The 17,443-nt window shown below is 39.7% G+C and overlaps 1 protein-coding gene across 2 annotated transcripts in view; it reads right to left on the bottom strand.

Annotated features, from left to right (window-relative positions):
• Clpx (caseinolytic mitochondrial matrix peptidase chaperone subunit X) overlaps positions 1–17,443 on the bottom strand; it is a 37,838-nt gene that overhangs the window by 4,666 nt on the left and 15,729 nt on the right. The window contains exons 4-11 of one of the 2 annotated variants that reach the window (XM_021172135.3): positions 15,622–15,776; positions 13,906–14,065; positions 12,118–12,159; positions 7,489–7,665; positions 6,814–6,978; positions 5,522–5,610; positions 3,235–3,399; positions 1,171–1,470 (exon numbers count right to left, since the gene is read on the bottom strand). In XM_021172135.3, coding sequence (XP_021027794.1) covers positions 1,171–1,470; positions 3,235–3,399; positions 5,522–5,610; positions 6,814–6,978; positions 7,489–7,665; positions 12,118–12,159; positions 13,906–14,065; positions 15,622–15,776 — 1,253 coding nt within the window. The remainder of the gene's footprint in view (positions 1–1,170; positions 1,471–3,234; positions 3,400–5,521; positions 5,611–6,813; positions 6,979–7,488; positions 7,666–12,117; positions 12,160–13,905; positions 14,066–15,621; positions 15,777–17,443) is intronic. The other variant, XM_085844715.1, reaches the window with a different exon arrangement.

The following is a 17,443-nucleotide window of genomic DNA, read 5'->3' as shown; positions in this document are numbered from 1 at the left end:
AGCCAGAGAGGAAGGCAAGGCCCCTGTGGTCTCTATCTCTTGATAGACCTTAACCCTTTTCAGACTAGACTATCTCTTACCACTTAGACCTCATTACAGATGACTTTCTTTTTTTTTTTTTTTTTTTTTTTAAAGATTTATTTATTTATTATACGTAAGTACACTGTAGCTGTCTTCAGACACTCCAGAAGAGGGAGTCAGATCTCGTTATGGATGGTTGTGAACCACCATGTGGTTGCTGGGATTTGAACTCTGGACCTTTGGAAGAGCAGTCGGGTGCTCTTACCCACTGAGCCATCTCACCAGCCCCTACAGATGACTTTCATTGGCACCCTAAAGTCTCCTTGCTACAGTGGACTAAACCTAGAACCAAGTACTCTAGCACTGAGCCACACCCCTAGCTGTCTAAGTACATTTTAAACAATAGAAGCCGGGCGTGGTGGTGCACGCCTCTAATCCCAGCACTTGGGAGGCAGAGGCAGGCGGATGGATTTCTGAGTTCGGGGTCAGCCTGGTCTACAGAGTGAGTTCCAGGACAGCCAGGACTACACAGAGAAACCCTGTCTCAAAAAAAAGTGTAACACTCACAATGTATAAGAAAAAGTTAAAAAGGCAAGATGTAAGACAAATTTGTCATTTCATGATGTTTAAGAATGTCATCCTCAAGCAGTATGTTTAATCAATTAACCACCGGGAGCCTTGGCTGGGTCTGAGGCTCAGTGGTGAGGTGACTGCATGGGAACAGAGAGAAAACTATACTGAGAGATGCTAAGGTCTCAAAATGCAAAGTGTCTTTTATCTGATTGGATGTGCTGGTTACAGTGACCTCCATTTTTGGATGTGAGAAGAAAAACAAAAATATTTATATATGAATATAAAAGTATATGAACAGCAAAAACACTTAGCATACCAAGGCGGAAAGAACAATTCTGAGCATTTGGTGTGGATGCTGACAGTAGGCTGACACTTCTCTCTCATCGTTGTACTTTATACTCATTTTAACTCAGAAAAAGCAAAACTCACAAATGCTGAATGTAACACACTGTGCCTTCCTACATCTATACCCAGGCTAGTATTCCAGGTAGACATGGTTCTCTTAATACATTGGGCTAACAAAATAGAATTCTGATATTAAAAAAAAAAATCATAGAGGAAAACTCAAAACCTAACCTTATCCATGCTGAACAAGGCCTGATACTGAGGAATAACAGCATTCCGTGGCTCAGTCAGTATTTGTACAAGTGTCTTCTCATCTAGGCTGTGCAAAGGAACCACCACAGGCAACCGTCCCACAAACTCTGGTATCATGCCAAACTCAATAAGATCTCTGGCTTCCACATGGCGGAGTAACCGGTCTTTCTCTTCAATGTCCTGATGAGTGTTAGATTCTCCACTTCGGTTAGCAAGATCCGCTGCAGCTGCAGCCCTTCTGCCCTTTCCCAGATTAGATGGTGTTCCAAAGCCAAGATACTGTGCAAGAAATGACAGATGTAAATAATAGATGGATGTTGCAAAAGTGCTTTACAACTACAAGCCCCATATAAAATAGTCATAGAGGTTAAGTACTTTGCTTTTCTAAGAAGCAAAGCCAAGATCTGAATTCACGGCCACGTCCTAAATCCCAATAGGTTAAAATTCTGTGGCCAATCCTCTTTTGACATGTCCTTGATTCTTTACCATTACTTTTAATTTTACATATCTCTACCATCAAAGCCTTTTTTGGAAGTCTGAAGAAGCACTAATAATTACTCCTATTAGAACATAGCTTTCTTCCTTTGGTTACAGAAACTTAAATACAAGCTAATCTGTTATTATGTTTGTCACATATGAAGGAAAAAAATGTTCCTTAACTTATATAGATTTCAACAGCAAGAAATAAACTAAACTAAGCACTGAACTTGCATCCAAGCTTGAATACATGACTCAGTACCTGTAACAAGGGTGGGGCCTATGAAACCTCTACTAAATTACTACTGAGAATTAGTACATTAAGAATTCAAGGACAAGCCAGGCGTGGTGGCGCATGCCTTTAATCCCAGCACTTGGGAGGCAGAGGCAGGTGGATTTCTGAGTTCGAGGCCAGCCTGGTCTACAAAGTGAGTACCAGGACAGCCAGGGCTACACAGAGAGACCCTGTCTCGAAAAACAAACAACAACAACAACAACAACAACAACAACAACAAAAAGAATGCAAGGACAACTTAAAGCAAACTTTTGGAAAGCAAATTATAATACACTCACTTAGGAATGACACAAAATGTAGTAGTGGCTGCTAGATAAACCCCAAAGCATGACAAACACACAGTGTTGTAGGTTTCTCACCACCATGTTATCATTACATCTTACTGGAACCAATCAACTACTTGGTACAGGACGTGCACCCTGAAATCCAAGCCCCAATTAAAATCATGGCTTATAAGAATGTTTTGCAAGAAGGGGCCTGGAGAGATGGCTCAGTGTTTAAAGAGGACTGGCTGTTCTTTCAGAGGTCCTGAGTTTAATTCCTAGCAATCACATAATGGCTCACAACCATGTATGATGGGATCTGATGTCTTTTTCTGTCATGCAGGCACACGTGCAAATACAGTGCCCATATGTATAAATTAAACTAATACATCTTTTCTTTTAAAGTATAAAAATGTTTTACAAGAGACACCAATAAGACACAATAAAATCACAATCCTTTCCTACCCCTCTTTCCTCTAAGTTCTTCCTCCTATTTGGAAAACCCAGCAGTAATTTATGACAGGTTTTAAGGGCAATGAGACTTAGCTGTTTGCTGAGCCACAGCTGCTCTAGCCCATTTTTTCCTCCTGCAGCTAATCTCAAACAGTACGAAAGCTCCTTAGACAAAATATAAAACTAAACTCATCAAGTTACACTTCAGGGAAAATTGTTCATCCACAGGTACATTGAGAGAGACAGGGTCTTACTGTCACCCTGGATGTCCTAGAACTCAGTGTGTGGCCTAGGCTGGCCTCAAATGCACAGTGATCTTTTTGCCTCCCAACTGCTAGGATAAAAGTCCTGTGCCCTCGAGCATAGCTAATTCATAGGTACTATCAATTATTAATTCTATTTTTTGTTATTCTAAAATTCAAACAACTAGGGATATACATTGGATCTTTCTAAGAAAATCCAATGACTGGTAACCAGTAGACATGTGAACAGAAGCTAAGTGTCCATCATGTGTAATTTCATATTACCTTATGCAGAATTTCAAGGAAAACTCACCTTTTCATTTTTCCTCCTGCTGATGATTCTGTCTAAGCCATTAAAGGCACCAGATGCCACAAACAAGACATTTGTTGTATCAACTTGAACTGTCTCTCCACGTAGTTTTCGAGAATTCTTTTCTGGAACATTGACTATTGTGCCTTCTAGAAGTTTTAATAAACCCTGATAATGAATGAATTGTAGCATTACCATATGTAAAGACATTATTACACATCAAATAATAAGATTCAATAGGGGAAAACAATATATGGTTATGGTCAATGAGTGTAACTAATGAAAACTCCCACATTTCTAAAACCAAAGTAAAATCAGATGAATTTATCAATTTGGTACTTCATGAATTAATTGTAATTCAGTGAACAGTCATGTAAGGAGGTTGAGTTTAATGATAAAGCCTTCCTCTCTCCATCCCACCTCCTCTCCCAACTCCCCTGATAGCTCTGTAGCCCAGGCTAGTCTTGAGCAGTAGAGATCCTCTGCCTCGGCCTCCTGGAGGCTGGATTATAGGAAGAGCCACTATACCTAGTTTGACGGCAAACTCTTAATGCAGACAGAATAATGACTCTACAAAATAGTAATGAACAGTGAGAATATTCAAATTTGAAACATAGTCAATCTTTTACATTAATGCTATAATTCTAACATAATTCTATAGTCACCTTTAAGAGTATATTTAGTTCTCATAAAAAATAGTTGATAAGTATGACAAAAACATAATTCTCTGTATTTGTCAAAAAAAGAAAGCAGCAGCATTTTGGTTTGTTACAATAATTGCCATTATAGATTAAGTTTATTACTGTGGTCACTAGACCAATGACTTTAATTATGATTCTGCATAAAATGAAATGCTATTTTATTTTATACCATCTTTTTGAGACAGTTTCATGGAGCTTAGGCTAGCTTCAAGCTTACTGTGTGGCTGATGACACTCAACTCTTCTTTTTTTTTTTTTTTTTTTTTTTAAAGATTTATTTATTTATTATATGTAAGTACACTGTAGCTGTCTTTAGACATTCCAGAAGAGGGCGCCAGATCTCGTTGCGGATGGTTGTGAGCCACCATGTGGTTGCTGGGATTTGAACTCTGGACCTTCGGAAGAGCAGTCGGGTGCTCTTACCGACTGAGCCATCTCACCAGCCCGACACTCAACTCTTTTTTTTTTTTTTTTTTTTTTTTTTTTGGTTTTTCGAGACAGGGTTTCTCTGTGTAGTCCTGGCTGTCCTGGAACTCACTCTGTAGACCAGGCTGGCCTCGAACTCAGAAATCCGCCTGCCTCTGCCTCCCAAGTGCTGGGATTAAAGGCGTGCGCCACCACGCCCGGCTTCCGACACTCAACTCTTGATCCTCCTTGTCCCACACAGTCCCTGGGACGACAGGTATGCCGCCATGTCTGCTTTCTTTTCTTTTTCTTTCTTTTCTCCTTTACTTTTCAACTCTTCTTCCTCTACTTCTTTTAGTTCAGGTATGCCGCCATGTCTGCTTTCTTTTCTTTTTCTTTCTTTTCTCCTTTACTTTTCAACTCTTCTTCCTCTACTTCTTTTAGTTCTAAGGATTGAACCCAGAGCTTGAGCATACAAGGCAAGCAAGCATTTTACCACCAAGTGACATCTGGGCTCTTATGCTAATCCTATATGAAGAAACATGCACGGGGTATTTGTATCTAGTTTTCAACTTTATGGAAATGTTTAAGAGGGTCATTGAAGAATAAAAATAAACCAGATTAAAATCATTTAATTTTCCTAAGTAACATTTCTTTCTTTTTGAGAATTCATTTATTTTTACATTATGTGCATTGCTGTTTTGCCCGCATGGATGTCTGTGTGAGGGTGTTGGATCCTGAAGTTACAGACAGCTGTGAGCTGCCGTGTGGGTGCTGGGAATTGAACTCTGGACCTCTGGAAGAGCAGTCTTGACCACAGAGCCATCTCTCCAGCCCCAAGAAGTGTAATTTCTTATTTAAAATCATTAAAAAACCTCTTTTTAGGATCTGACCTACTTTAAAAGAGTATGTGAAGCTAGGTATGGTGGCACAGGCCTTTAACCCCAGCAGACTGAGGGAGGAATACTGATGAAAATTCAAGGGCAGCCTGGACTACACAGACCTTGTCTCAAAAAAATCCCAAAACAAACAAACAAACAAACAAATAAAAAAAGTGTATATGAAGTTTAGGGTGGGAGAAATAAAACTGAATCTAATTGAATGTGAAACCAAACGTACAATACTTGGGAAGCTGATGTATTCCCTTCCTTTTAGTGGACTTGAACAAAATATTCAACTGCTTACTTGCTGAACGCCTTCTCCACCTACATCCCGTAACTGATGAATGCCTGGCACACTGCCAATCTTATCTACTTCATCCAGAAAGACAATTCCTATAATTTAAGGAGGATTCTATTTACAATATGAAAAAGAAAGGCACAAGACAGTCTCAGCTTTAAAAGACTGCATAGCTACAAAGCAAAGTTATTACAATTTTTTTAACACTTAACATAACATGTAAAGGCTTAGTCATTTAAGAATATAAGATCTTTCTTATTCATCTTTTATATAACTACTATGGAATTGATTCTATAGCATACAATTTGAGAATAACTTAAATACTGTCTGACAACAATTATCTATATTAAAATGTATTCAATCTTTTTCCTTATGGTAAGGTGAGAGATAGAGCATGAGGCGTTTGCCAGCACTAGTAAAACTTCAATTTATTCTTCCCCACATCTATCCCCCCACACCACACACATTTAAGTAATCAGTGTGTGTATGTATGTTTGTGTGTCTATGGGCATGCATGTATCACAGCACACGGGGAGGTCAGGAGACAACTTGCAGTTGTTCTCTCCTTCCACTATGTGGACTCTAAGGACTGAGCTTAGGGCTTTTGTCTGCTGACCCACTTTGATGGCCTATCACTGAAAGATTTGTCTTAAAGCACTGAGTGCTTCTCAGACATCCTAATGCTGTAACCCTTTAATACAGTTCCTCATCTTGTGGGGTCCCAAACCATAAAATTATTTCATTGCTATGTCATAACTTTAATTTTGCTGTTATGAATCATAGTGTAAGTATCTGATATGCAGGATATCTGATATGAGAACCCAAAGAAGTCATGACCCACAGGTTGAGAACCACTCACTGCCTCAGAGGACTCTGAGCAGGAAGCTGTTAGGATCGTCATGAAGTACTCAGAGAAAGGAAATGAAGCATCTATGACAACCTTGGAGAACAGGCTACATTTTTCTTTATCATCCATTCTAAACTCTCTCATCCTTGTCCCTGTCCCCAACCTCCCCCCACCCCCACCCCTAAAAATCTGGAGATGAGTGAGAACAAAACACCACTGAGAACACTGAGGCCTAAGTGGAGAGTGACAGCCTGTCTTCACTCTACCAGCTGTCTCTGGAGCCATAAGACAAAGCACACAGCCTGCCTGAAAGTGGGTAAGGCTGTGTGCTTTTCTACAATTACAAAATGTCAGCCCTTGACTCAACATGAGAATCATGTTATTTTGTAATACTAGATGGTCTTCTCAAGACACTTCATCTGGAGACAGACAAGCTACACTTACAACATACCTTGTTGTGCTTTCTCTACATTGTAATTGGCATCTTGGAGTAGTTTGGCAATCACAGATTCAATATCTTCACCTACATATCCAGCCTGGGTCAAAGTTGTACAGTCACAGATAGCAAAAGGAACATCAAGGCATTTAGCTAAAGTTTGTGCCAGCAGGGTTTTACCTACAAACAAAAAAATAGTAACTAAAAATATACTGTCTTACAATTTTTCTTTTAAAAAAAAACAAAACCAACAACCAAAAATCCACCAAATCATAAAGTATATAATGAAACTGAAATGCTACGTATGTTCTCTACTATAATCAGACCTTATTCTATTATTCCTTTTACAAAGTTATAGATTGATGTGATTAATATGTTAACTAAAAAGTTAGGTATTAGCCCAAAGGGTATTCTAATATCTCAAATTCAGTTTACAGTCTAACAGTGAACAATAATCATACAACCAGAGCAATCTTAGATTTTGCTTTGTTTTGTTTTTTTGAGACAGGTTTTCATGCTGTACACCTGGTTGGCCTCAAACTTGTGACAATCCTCTAGCATCAGCCTCCCAACTGCTAGGATTACATGCAGGCATGAGAGCCAGAATCTACTATTATTACAAGGTATAGGTTATAGTATCATCCTCTATTTTTAAAAATGCATAGTAAAGTTTCCCAAAATGTTATTTACCTGACCCAGTTGGTCCAAGCAGCAAAATATTACTTTTTTCCAGTTTTATATCATCGTGAGAAGAGTCCAACACTTCACCTCCTCTTTTCTCCTGAGGCATTTGCTGGTTTACCTGCTGCTGCATAGAGGCTCCCAAGGCATTGCCGTGTGGGCTGATCCCAGCGATCTGAAGCAACTCTGGGCAAAAGAACACAGGGGTTACAAGAGCTGCACCTGAATTTACTTGAAAAATGTTCCATACAATCCTACATCCAGAAACAAGAAGCACTTAATGAAAAACAACTCAAATATTTCAGCACTGCTTTACCCAAAAAAGAGAATTTCAAATTGACTAGCGGCAAATGCTAATAAATACATGATTATAAAGCAATGAGCTTCAAAAAAAAGGAACTAGAAGAGAACTCTTGTCCATAGTTACATCAGTGTGCAAGTGTGCTCTTCAGACTATCGTACAACACAACAGTGCTTCAGCTGCCAGCCTCCCCTTGCCACTAAAGAGCTGAATAACCCTGTACAAGTCACAGAAACTTGCTGATTCTGTTCTCTGTCTATAAAACAGCATTATCACCTGTCCTATTAATTTCAAACACATAGTTGGATATTCTAAGGATAATCATAGTTGATTTTAAAATACTATGTAAAATTAAGATCTATCTGTCCATCTTTCTTACTTTCTGTATAAATGAAAGGCTGGACTATAGACAAAAACAATGAGACCAAGTACTGGAGAACACACTTTTCAAGTACAGGAAGCAAAGGGTGGCAAATCTCTGATTTCAAGGGAAGTCGGGACTACATAGTGGGTGTCCAGGCCAACCAGAGTTACATAAGAGGACAAGAAGAGGGGAGGAGGAGGAAGAGGGGGAGGAGGAAGAGGAGGAACAGGGAACTAGGAACGAGTTCTAGTCTTAGTCTGGCTGCCTCCTGCTTATGGAAGCATGGAAAGTTCCTAACTTCAGCTACACTATGAAAATACTGTGACACTGGCCTTCTCTAGTCTCATCTTCCTGTAAAAATGTTTCTTTTAGTGCAGCAGGAAACCAAGTGTGGTAAATCTCACTATCAATGGCCTTATCTGAATAACCAATTTTATTGGGTATCAACAGGATCCTTCTAGTCCCTTCAACAAACAAAATATCTAACTAGTTTATAAAAATGAATGCTTATTTCTTTTTTTTCCCACTTGACTAGAATAACTCAGAGTCTTTAAAGATTTTCCGCCTTGGTAAATAACCAAATTGTTCCCAGGTCTCATCATTTAAGGTATTTGTGACTACATTTTACTTGTATATAATTTTGAATTTTATACTATATTTTATGTGTATGAGTGTTTTGCCTGCATATATGTGGACCACGAGGTCAAAAAGAGGGGATTAGATTCCCTGCAACTGGGGTTACAGATGGTTGTGAGCTATCATGTGAGTGCTGGGAAGTGAACGCAGGTCCTCTGCAAAAGCATCAACTGTTCTATGCCACTGAGACATATCTTCGGGGCCCTGGGTTTCCTTTTAAGCTGCTTCTAAGAAATGAGTTAAGGATATCATCGTGCTGTCTGGTGACCATTTAATCAAGCCAACAGACAGAATAACAGTTCAGCAGTCATCCAGTTATCATTTCTCCTAGTCTATCATCAATCATCACTTTAATGCTTATAGCTAACGCTAGTCTAGTCTTAAGAACAGTAGTGCGATACACAGAACTTTAGCTGTAAACATCAGAGTTGGTAATTCACATTATTATTAGCCACATTAGGGAATGTGCATGTCTGAATTTAGCTGCTATTGGCAAAATTTTTAATTTCTGGGAAATATAATTAGGAACTGTAGTAAAAAAAGGTCGTGACTTTGATTTATCTCTGTCCAATAGAAAAAATGATTTAGATAATTTTTTTAAATTACAAGAGAAAAATAAGTTACAATAAAGCTATATGATACACATGTGTTTTATTTATTCAGGGAGCTACAGAGGGGGTCCAGCAGGTAAAAGCCCTAGCTGGATAACGAGACAACCTTGAATTTGATCCCTGGAATGCATGTGAAATCTATTGCCTTTATTCAGAGATGCAGGGCTGGCTTGGTATACACAGTGCAGCAGCAGAAACAAGAAAGACTCAGCATCAACCAAGTACAGCTCCTGGCAGTTGTCCTCTGACCTCCATGTGCTGTGTTGGCCGCATACACAACAAGCTGGCAATGGTGATGTGGATTACTCTATTTTAGGAGTAGTGTCCTAGATTATCCTTTGAGAGGAGTCTACTTTCAGGTAGCCCTCCATCTCTGCTTGGCCTCACTCTGTAAGCCGTTCTCCACAATGACAGCTGTGAGCAGAGAGGTTACAGTGATGATCAGTGACACGCAGCTCAACAAACATGTGTCTGTGTCACTAATCACTATAGACTTTCTTCTACTAATTGATACTACTTTCACTAGGTATCAGCCTAAATTATTAGTATTGATTGCATAGTTGATTATATCTTTAGATTTGAGAATCTATGTACATTCAAACTAGCCTGAGACTTTTGGTATAACTCAAGTGGCCTTAAATTCACTGAGTGCTGGGATTACAAGCATGTAAGACCACACTTGGTTTAGATCTTATATTCTTCTACATAACTTAATTCTATTGCATTAACTGTATGTCTTTTTAAAAAATCTTTATGTGTGTGGGTATTTTGCCTGCATGTATGTCTGTGCACCACTTGCCTGCTTATTGCCTTTGGAGGCCAAAAGGGGAACTGGATGTCCTACAACTGAAGTTTCAGATAGTTGTGAGCTGCCAATGAAAAGCAGTCAGTGCTCTTAGCCACTGAGCTATCTCTCCAGCTCATCTGAGAGTATGTCTTAATTTTACTGTGTCACTTATTGAATATTAGTATTTCCATAAATGTAAAAATAATTTGGTCAAGATATGGTGGCACACACCTATAACTTCAACACTCTACAATTCAAGGCCAGCCTTGGCTGCACAATTAGATCACTGTATCAAGCATAGACATGCACAGACCTATGCAGTCATACACCAGAGACAATATAATTTTCTCTTTTAAAAAAATTAAATCTAGCCGGGTGCAGTGGCGCACGCCTTTAATCCCAGCACTCGGGAGGCAAAGGCAGATGGATTTCTGAGTTCGAGGCCTGCCTGGTCTACAGAGTGAGTTCCAGGACCGCCAGAGCTATACAGAGAAACCCTGTCTCGGGGAAAAAAAAAAAAAAATTAAATCTAGCCGGGTGTCAGTGGTGTACGTCATTAAATCTAGCACTTAAGGAGGTAGGCGGCGGATCTTTGAATTCCAGGGCAGTCTAGTCTACAGAGCCAGTTCTAGGACAGCCATTGTGCTACCCAGAGAAACCCTGTTTTGAAAAACAACAGCTGGGCGGGGTGGCGCACGCCTTTAATCCCAGCACTTGGGAGGCAGAGGCAGGCGGATTTCTGAGTTCAAGGCCAGCCTGGTCTACAGAGTGAGTTCCAGGACGGCCAGGGCTACACAGAGAAACCCTGTCTTGAAAAAAAAAAAAGAAAAGTAAAACAGCAACAAAAAATTTTAATTAGACATACTGATTTTTGTATAAGATTGGTTTCCCTCTGTGTTACAACACACATGCTGAGGTTAGAAGGCACAGTGGGAGACCATTTCGTCCACTGTGTGGAGCCACTATGTAAGTACTGACTGACTCAGTCACCAAGCTGGCACATCAAGTGTCTTTATTCATTTGGCCATCTTGTTGGTCCACAAAAGATAAGGGCCTAGAGAGATGGCTCAAGAGTTAGGAATGCATATTGCTCTTGAAATTTGTTTCTGAGTTTGGTTCCCAGCATCCTCAACAGGCAGTGCACGACAACCTGGACCTCCAGCTGCAGGGGATCCAACACCCCTGGCTTCCATGGATACCTGTTCTCATTTGTGTGTGTGTGTGTGTGTTGGCTTGCTTGCTTTGAGACAAGGTTTCTCTGTGTAGCCCTGACTGTCCTGAACTTCATTTTATGTAGACCAGGCTGGCCTGGAACTCAGAGATCTGCCTGCCTCTACCTCTCCAGAGCTGGGATTAATTAATGGTGTACACCACTACCTTCCCCTGGCAAAATCTTTTTTAAAACTTATTCCAAGGCTGGCAAGATGGCTCATTGGGTAGGAGCACTTGACTGCTCTTCCGAAGGTCCTGAGTTCAAATCCCAGTAACCACATGGTGGCTCACAATCACCTGTAATGAGATCTGATGCTCTCTTCTGGCACGTAAAGACAGCTGCAGTGTATAATAATAAATAAATCTTAAAAAAACAAAAAACCTTTCAGCCAGGCGCAGTGGCGCACGCCTTTAATCCCAGCACTCAGGAGGCAGAGGCAGGTGGATTTCTGAGTTCGAGGCCAGCCTGGTCTACAAAGTGAGTTCCAGGACAGCCAGGGCTATACAGAGAAACCCGGTCTTGAAAAAAACAAAAAAAAAAAACCAAAAACCTTATTTCAAAGTTACATATTACATATAAAAGAGACATTTCAATGATGCACAAGAGAGTTAAATAACCCTTCTTGGTACCTAACACACAGACGAGCAGATCACCACTCCCACTGAGCTGCGTCACTGAGGCCATCTCAGAACAGAGTACAGCCAGGGCCTGAGGGAGGGGACTTACTTGTAAATCTGTACTCATCCTCCCGTCTTCTTATTTCTAACTCTAAGAAAGGAGATAAAAAGGGCAATATGAAATATTATATATGTGTTTAGTTTGGGGCAGTAAGAATGAATCTTTACTTCCTGCCTTCCTCCAAATTCATTTAAAGGATGTATTCAGTTTTCCATTTTTTATGTTATGAAACAATTTCTGTACAACATCCTTTCTATGTTAAAAAACCTGAAGCCTGTAATGGGATCTGATGCCTCCTTCTGGTGTGTCTGAAGACAGCTACAGTGTAGTCACATACATAAAATAGATAGATAAATAAATAAATAAATTTAAAAAAAAAACAAAAACAAACAAACAAACAAAAAACCTGAAACCAAGCTTAATGATGGTTGCCCAGGTACTCATAGTCACATAGTAGAATTTTAAATGATTATCTATTAAAACTATTGTCTATTTTAAAAGAATAATAAACTATGCATCATGAATTGAAGTTCTTCATACTATAAATGTGAAACTTTTTGCTCTTCTAGCATCTCCTACGATTTAGATATTAATGGCTAATATAAAAGAACTAGAAAATAGTTGCTAAATGACAAGACTGTACGCTTTGGAGCTTATAAAACTGAAGGTCCTATGACCACCATTAGGTATGACTTCCACTTTCTAAAAATAAGGTCAACTCATATTACCACATAACTCCCTTACAAAAAGCTCAACAGGTGAACACTGTCTTCATTAAAGCAGTTATATTTTTAGTAGCTACTTAAAAGCATTAGTAGAAGTTTCTCAAATTGTAGGATAATGACTAAAAGAACCTAAACTGTTGGATTTTAGATCTAGATCAGAAATCAGGGCTCCCTAGAAAATAAAATAAAAACCTAAATATTTATATTTTATTTGTATTATAATTTATATTTAAAAATAAATTATATTGCTATACTTTATTGCCTACAGTAAATTGACATTGTGTAGTACAATTATATATTAGAACCTCAGACTAATAGGAAATATACTGAAAATTACTTACAAATTTGCCCTTAACCTCATATTCTGTAGCTGCATCCAATTCCCTTGCCAAAAAAATGCTAAATATGCTCTTAAGTTATCACCTCTGACTTAGGCAAATCAAATTCTGTATCCTGAACCCAAAAAACTAGAGTTGTCCAGAGCGCTGCAGTGATCTGTCCACAGTAATCAAGCCTTCAAAGCCACTCAACCTCCCCTCCAGCAGCCTTCAAGGTCTTGTTGGCTCTGTGATGCTCCTTATCAAAGGCAAAGGCAAGCGGGGAGGGCCAAGCAGGGTTGCCACAACTGAGCTTCTCACACGCTTCCTAAAGAGATCTTAAAGAAACATTTTATGGGCTGGAGAGATGGCTCAGTGGTTAAGAGCACTGACTGCTCTCTGGAGGTCCTAAGTTCAAATCCCAGCAACCACATGGTGGCTCACAACCATCCGTAACAAGACCTGATCCCTCTTTTGGTGTCTGAAGAGAGCTACAGTGTACTTACATATAATAATAAAAATAAATATTTTTTAACAACAACAACAAAAAAAACCCCACATTTTACTTTGTTTTAAGAAACAATACTTAAACAAAAGTTAATGTACTTTGACATTTTTTATTCTCACCTACTTAATAACAACAACAAAAAAAGCTACTGGTAAGGCACCAAAATAATTTCATAATCTACTGTGAGATAATTTAAATATTGTACTATGGTAAGAAGATTTCAAGAGTTACACATAAAGATTAGGCATAGTAATCTGCATTGTGGTCAATTACCAAAAACACTGACCTCTAGGTGTTAATGATGTCTGCTTCTCAACCTCTGCTTGCTGTCTCAGATTAGCTGGAATATTATTATATATTCTCTTATAATGATTATACACGGCAACTGAAAGCACTTTCTTAGCAAACGACTGGCCAACAACATACTTGTCGAGGTAGTTATAAATCTGAAAAGTGATTAGGCATTAACAATTTACTATGAGCCATCATAAAAACAAGCACATTTCGAAACTACAAGTTAAACAAATTTTCTTAGAGTGTCAAATTTGAAAAAAAAAAAAAAGTTCCCATTAAAAATGAAGTGTCTGGGGCTGGAGAGATGGCTCTGTGGCTAAGAGTGCTTGCATCTAATCCTGCAGAGGGTTAGAGTTTAGTTCCCAGCACCCACAGCTCAGCACTGTTTCTAATTCCACCTCCAGGGAATTTGACACCCTCTTCTGGACTGGGCAGGCACCCACCCCCCAAAACACACACAGATACAGACACAGGCACACCCACTCCTACACATAAGAGAAGGAAAGAAAGAAATCTTTTTAAAAAGTTATTCATTTACCCAAGCAGCAACTTAATTTCATTCTTTCCTGTTTTGTAGGGGAGGGCAGTGCCTGGGATCAAACCCAGGGCTTGATTGTTGCTTTCAGTGTTCTGCCCTGGAACCACACCCTCAACTCACTTTTGTTAATAAGATTAAAGCTGTTTCACACTTCATATTACCAACTGTTTGGAACCAGCATCAATTTCTTGGGTTTGTATAAAGAAGGAGCTGCACGTGGTGTCCCATGCTTTTAATTCTACTATGTGGGAGGTAGAGGCAGGAGGATCAAGTTCAAGGCCAGCCTGAGTGACATAGTAACACCCTGTCTCTGTAATAAAAACACACACGCACAAGCTATTATTATTGATCAATTCCTAAGAAGTTAAATCACTTATGTATTTTCTAGAACTTTGATCCAATGTCTAAAATCTTCACAAATTAGCAAAGATATAAAACTTACTATTAAATTATTTTACATGATCATTTCTTTAGCCTTAGGTTTTTTTTTTCAGATCTTACTCAGTCCTCACATTTTCTATCTCAGCAATACTAAATTTGCCCCAATAGGCATGGAGTCAGACACACATGAATACCCTGAACACAGAGGACAAGAGTCCAAGTGGGCAGACTACCAGTACATGCCAGGACAGAGAACACCGGCCAAGAAGTACTGGCTTCTGGGCTCTCAAAAATACACAGTGTTGTCAGAGGAACCAGTGCACACTGTCATTCCTTCTCAAGACCAAATCCCACTACCTAAAACGTGTACAAAGAGTTCATACCATCAGAGCCATGGCAGCACACATAGAGCAGACCTAGAAGTTGTCTTCTGATCCCCACACACATACCAAGAGCATGTGTATGTGCATAATCACTCCACACACACACACACACACATTAAATTAAATTAAAAATTACAAACGTATAAAGCATATTTAGAAAATATAACAGTAGCATATGGCCACACTGCCAGCACTTTAAAGGTGAAGACTGGAGGATCCCGAGTTCATCTTGAACTACTTGGAGAGTTCAAGGTTACCCCAGGCTACTCAGGACATGGGTCTCAATAAAACATAACAAAACAAGAAAGAAGGTAAACATCGGATGAGCTTATCTAGACACTGACAGGATTTAACAAACAGGAAGGGCGGCAATGGAATGTCTGCAGGAGAGAAGGCTTGTTTCTACCTTTTTGGGGGGTGGAGGTGGCTTCTGCTGGAATGCCAACTTCACAGCCTCTGCAGCGGACTCGGGCTCCTTAATTATGCTTTTCTTTGAGTCTGCTTCCGACAGCACAACGAAAAAATGATGACATTTTTCACACTTAACAAAACGAGTGGAAGCTGAAAAAGAGGTTCAAAGAGGAAAACTTTACAAATAATTTCAATAGTGTTCATCTTAAAACTCACTGTAGGGCTGGGGATGTGACTTTTTGTCCACTGGATGTGGCAGTACATGGCTGTAATCTCGACCCTTGTAAGGCTGAGGTAGAAAGAAAAAAAATTCAAGGTCATATTGAGCATAGTCACAGGCCAGCATAAGCCAGAAAGTAAGACCTTGTACTAAAAACCAAAAACAAACGGGGGAAAAAAACCCAACAGGAAAACTGGGCCAGCGAGATGGTCAATAGGTCAAGGTATGTGCTTCTAAGCCCAGTTCAATCCTGGAATCCACATGGCAGGAGAGATTGCACTTCCAAAAACTATTCTCTGATCTCTACACATGCATACATATAAATAAATGTATAAAAAGCAGTTAAAACATTTTATTAATTTCTTTTCCTGACCTAATATTCATTAAGAGACCTGGTTGTAATCCAGTTTCCATGGAAGTACACTGTAGCTGTCTTCAGACACACCAGAAGAGGGTGTCAGATCCCATTACAGATGGTTGTGAGCCACCATGTGGTTGCTAGGATTTGAGCCCAGGACCTTCACAAGAGCAGTCAGTGCTCTTAACCACTGAGCCAGCTCTCTAGCTCCTAAAGATAATTTTAAACCTAGTTTGAGAATACAAATGGAATCATCTACTTTACTGAAATACCTTACCTGAATGAACTGTGACAAAGCTATGAGTAGACTTTCTATTATTTTTATGAAAACTTTCAGTACTGAAAGTGATTTTAATTGCTAAAAATGTAAGATATACATACATTCCTCCATAACCGCCAGGCAGTGGTGGTGCACGCCTTTAATCCCAGCACTTGGGAGGCAGAGGCAGGAGGATTTCTGAGTTCGAGGCCAGCCTGGTCTACAAAGTGAGTTCCATACAGTCAGGGCTATACAGAGAAACCCTGTCTCGGAAAAACAAACAAACAAACAAAAAAATGCTTATTGCTCCTGCAAATGACCTAAGTTCTAGTTGCAGCACCTACATGGCAGTCCACAGCAGTCTATAACCAAATTCCCAGGGAATCTAAGACTCTCTTCTACTTTCCTGTATACTAGTGTCACACATAAGCCCAAGGAGACACACATACATATACAATTTTTTAAAATCTTAGTCTTAAGTATAATTTTTAAAGGGTATCTCAATGCCAGGTGGAGGGTTACCTCCCACTATGAATTGGTCAGGGAGAGCCCAGAAGACCCCAAAATAACACATGCCATTGCCACTGTTCTTGGATAACCACGAAAACAAGAGGATATTGCCGTAATGCTTGAGAACACAGCACACTGGGTTGCAGGACATAGAGGAATCAAGCTGGAACTAACATGAAATCTTCCTCCCTACTGGCTAGCTTTCATAGTGCCAAAAGGTGCTATGTAGGCCACTGGGGTACTCACCACCCTGGCCAAACTGCAAGCCACAATACTGATCTGCTGCCAGGGAACATGCAGCCGCTGGTGCAGCAGTGGCTCAAAGGTGATGGTAATAAGCAAACTCTGCCCAACTTGACTAAGCCTGTTCACAGGACGGAACTCATGCCAGGTCCTCTAAACTAGGTCAGAACCCCAGGACTTCAGAGGTCAAAGGTCCTTGGGGTAGGAGAGGCAGAACTTGCTACTTC

This window comes from Mus caroli, unplaced genomic scaffold, assembly GCF_978045245.1.
Source record: "Mus caroli unplaced genomic scaffold, Mus_caroli_1 scaffold_11, whole genome shotgun sequence".
NCBI classification, from domain to species: domain Eukaryota; kingdom Metazoa; phylum Chordata; class Mammalia; order Rodentia; family Muridae; genus Mus; species Mus caroli.
This window is presented reverse-complemented; position numbering and strand designations above follow the sequence as displayed.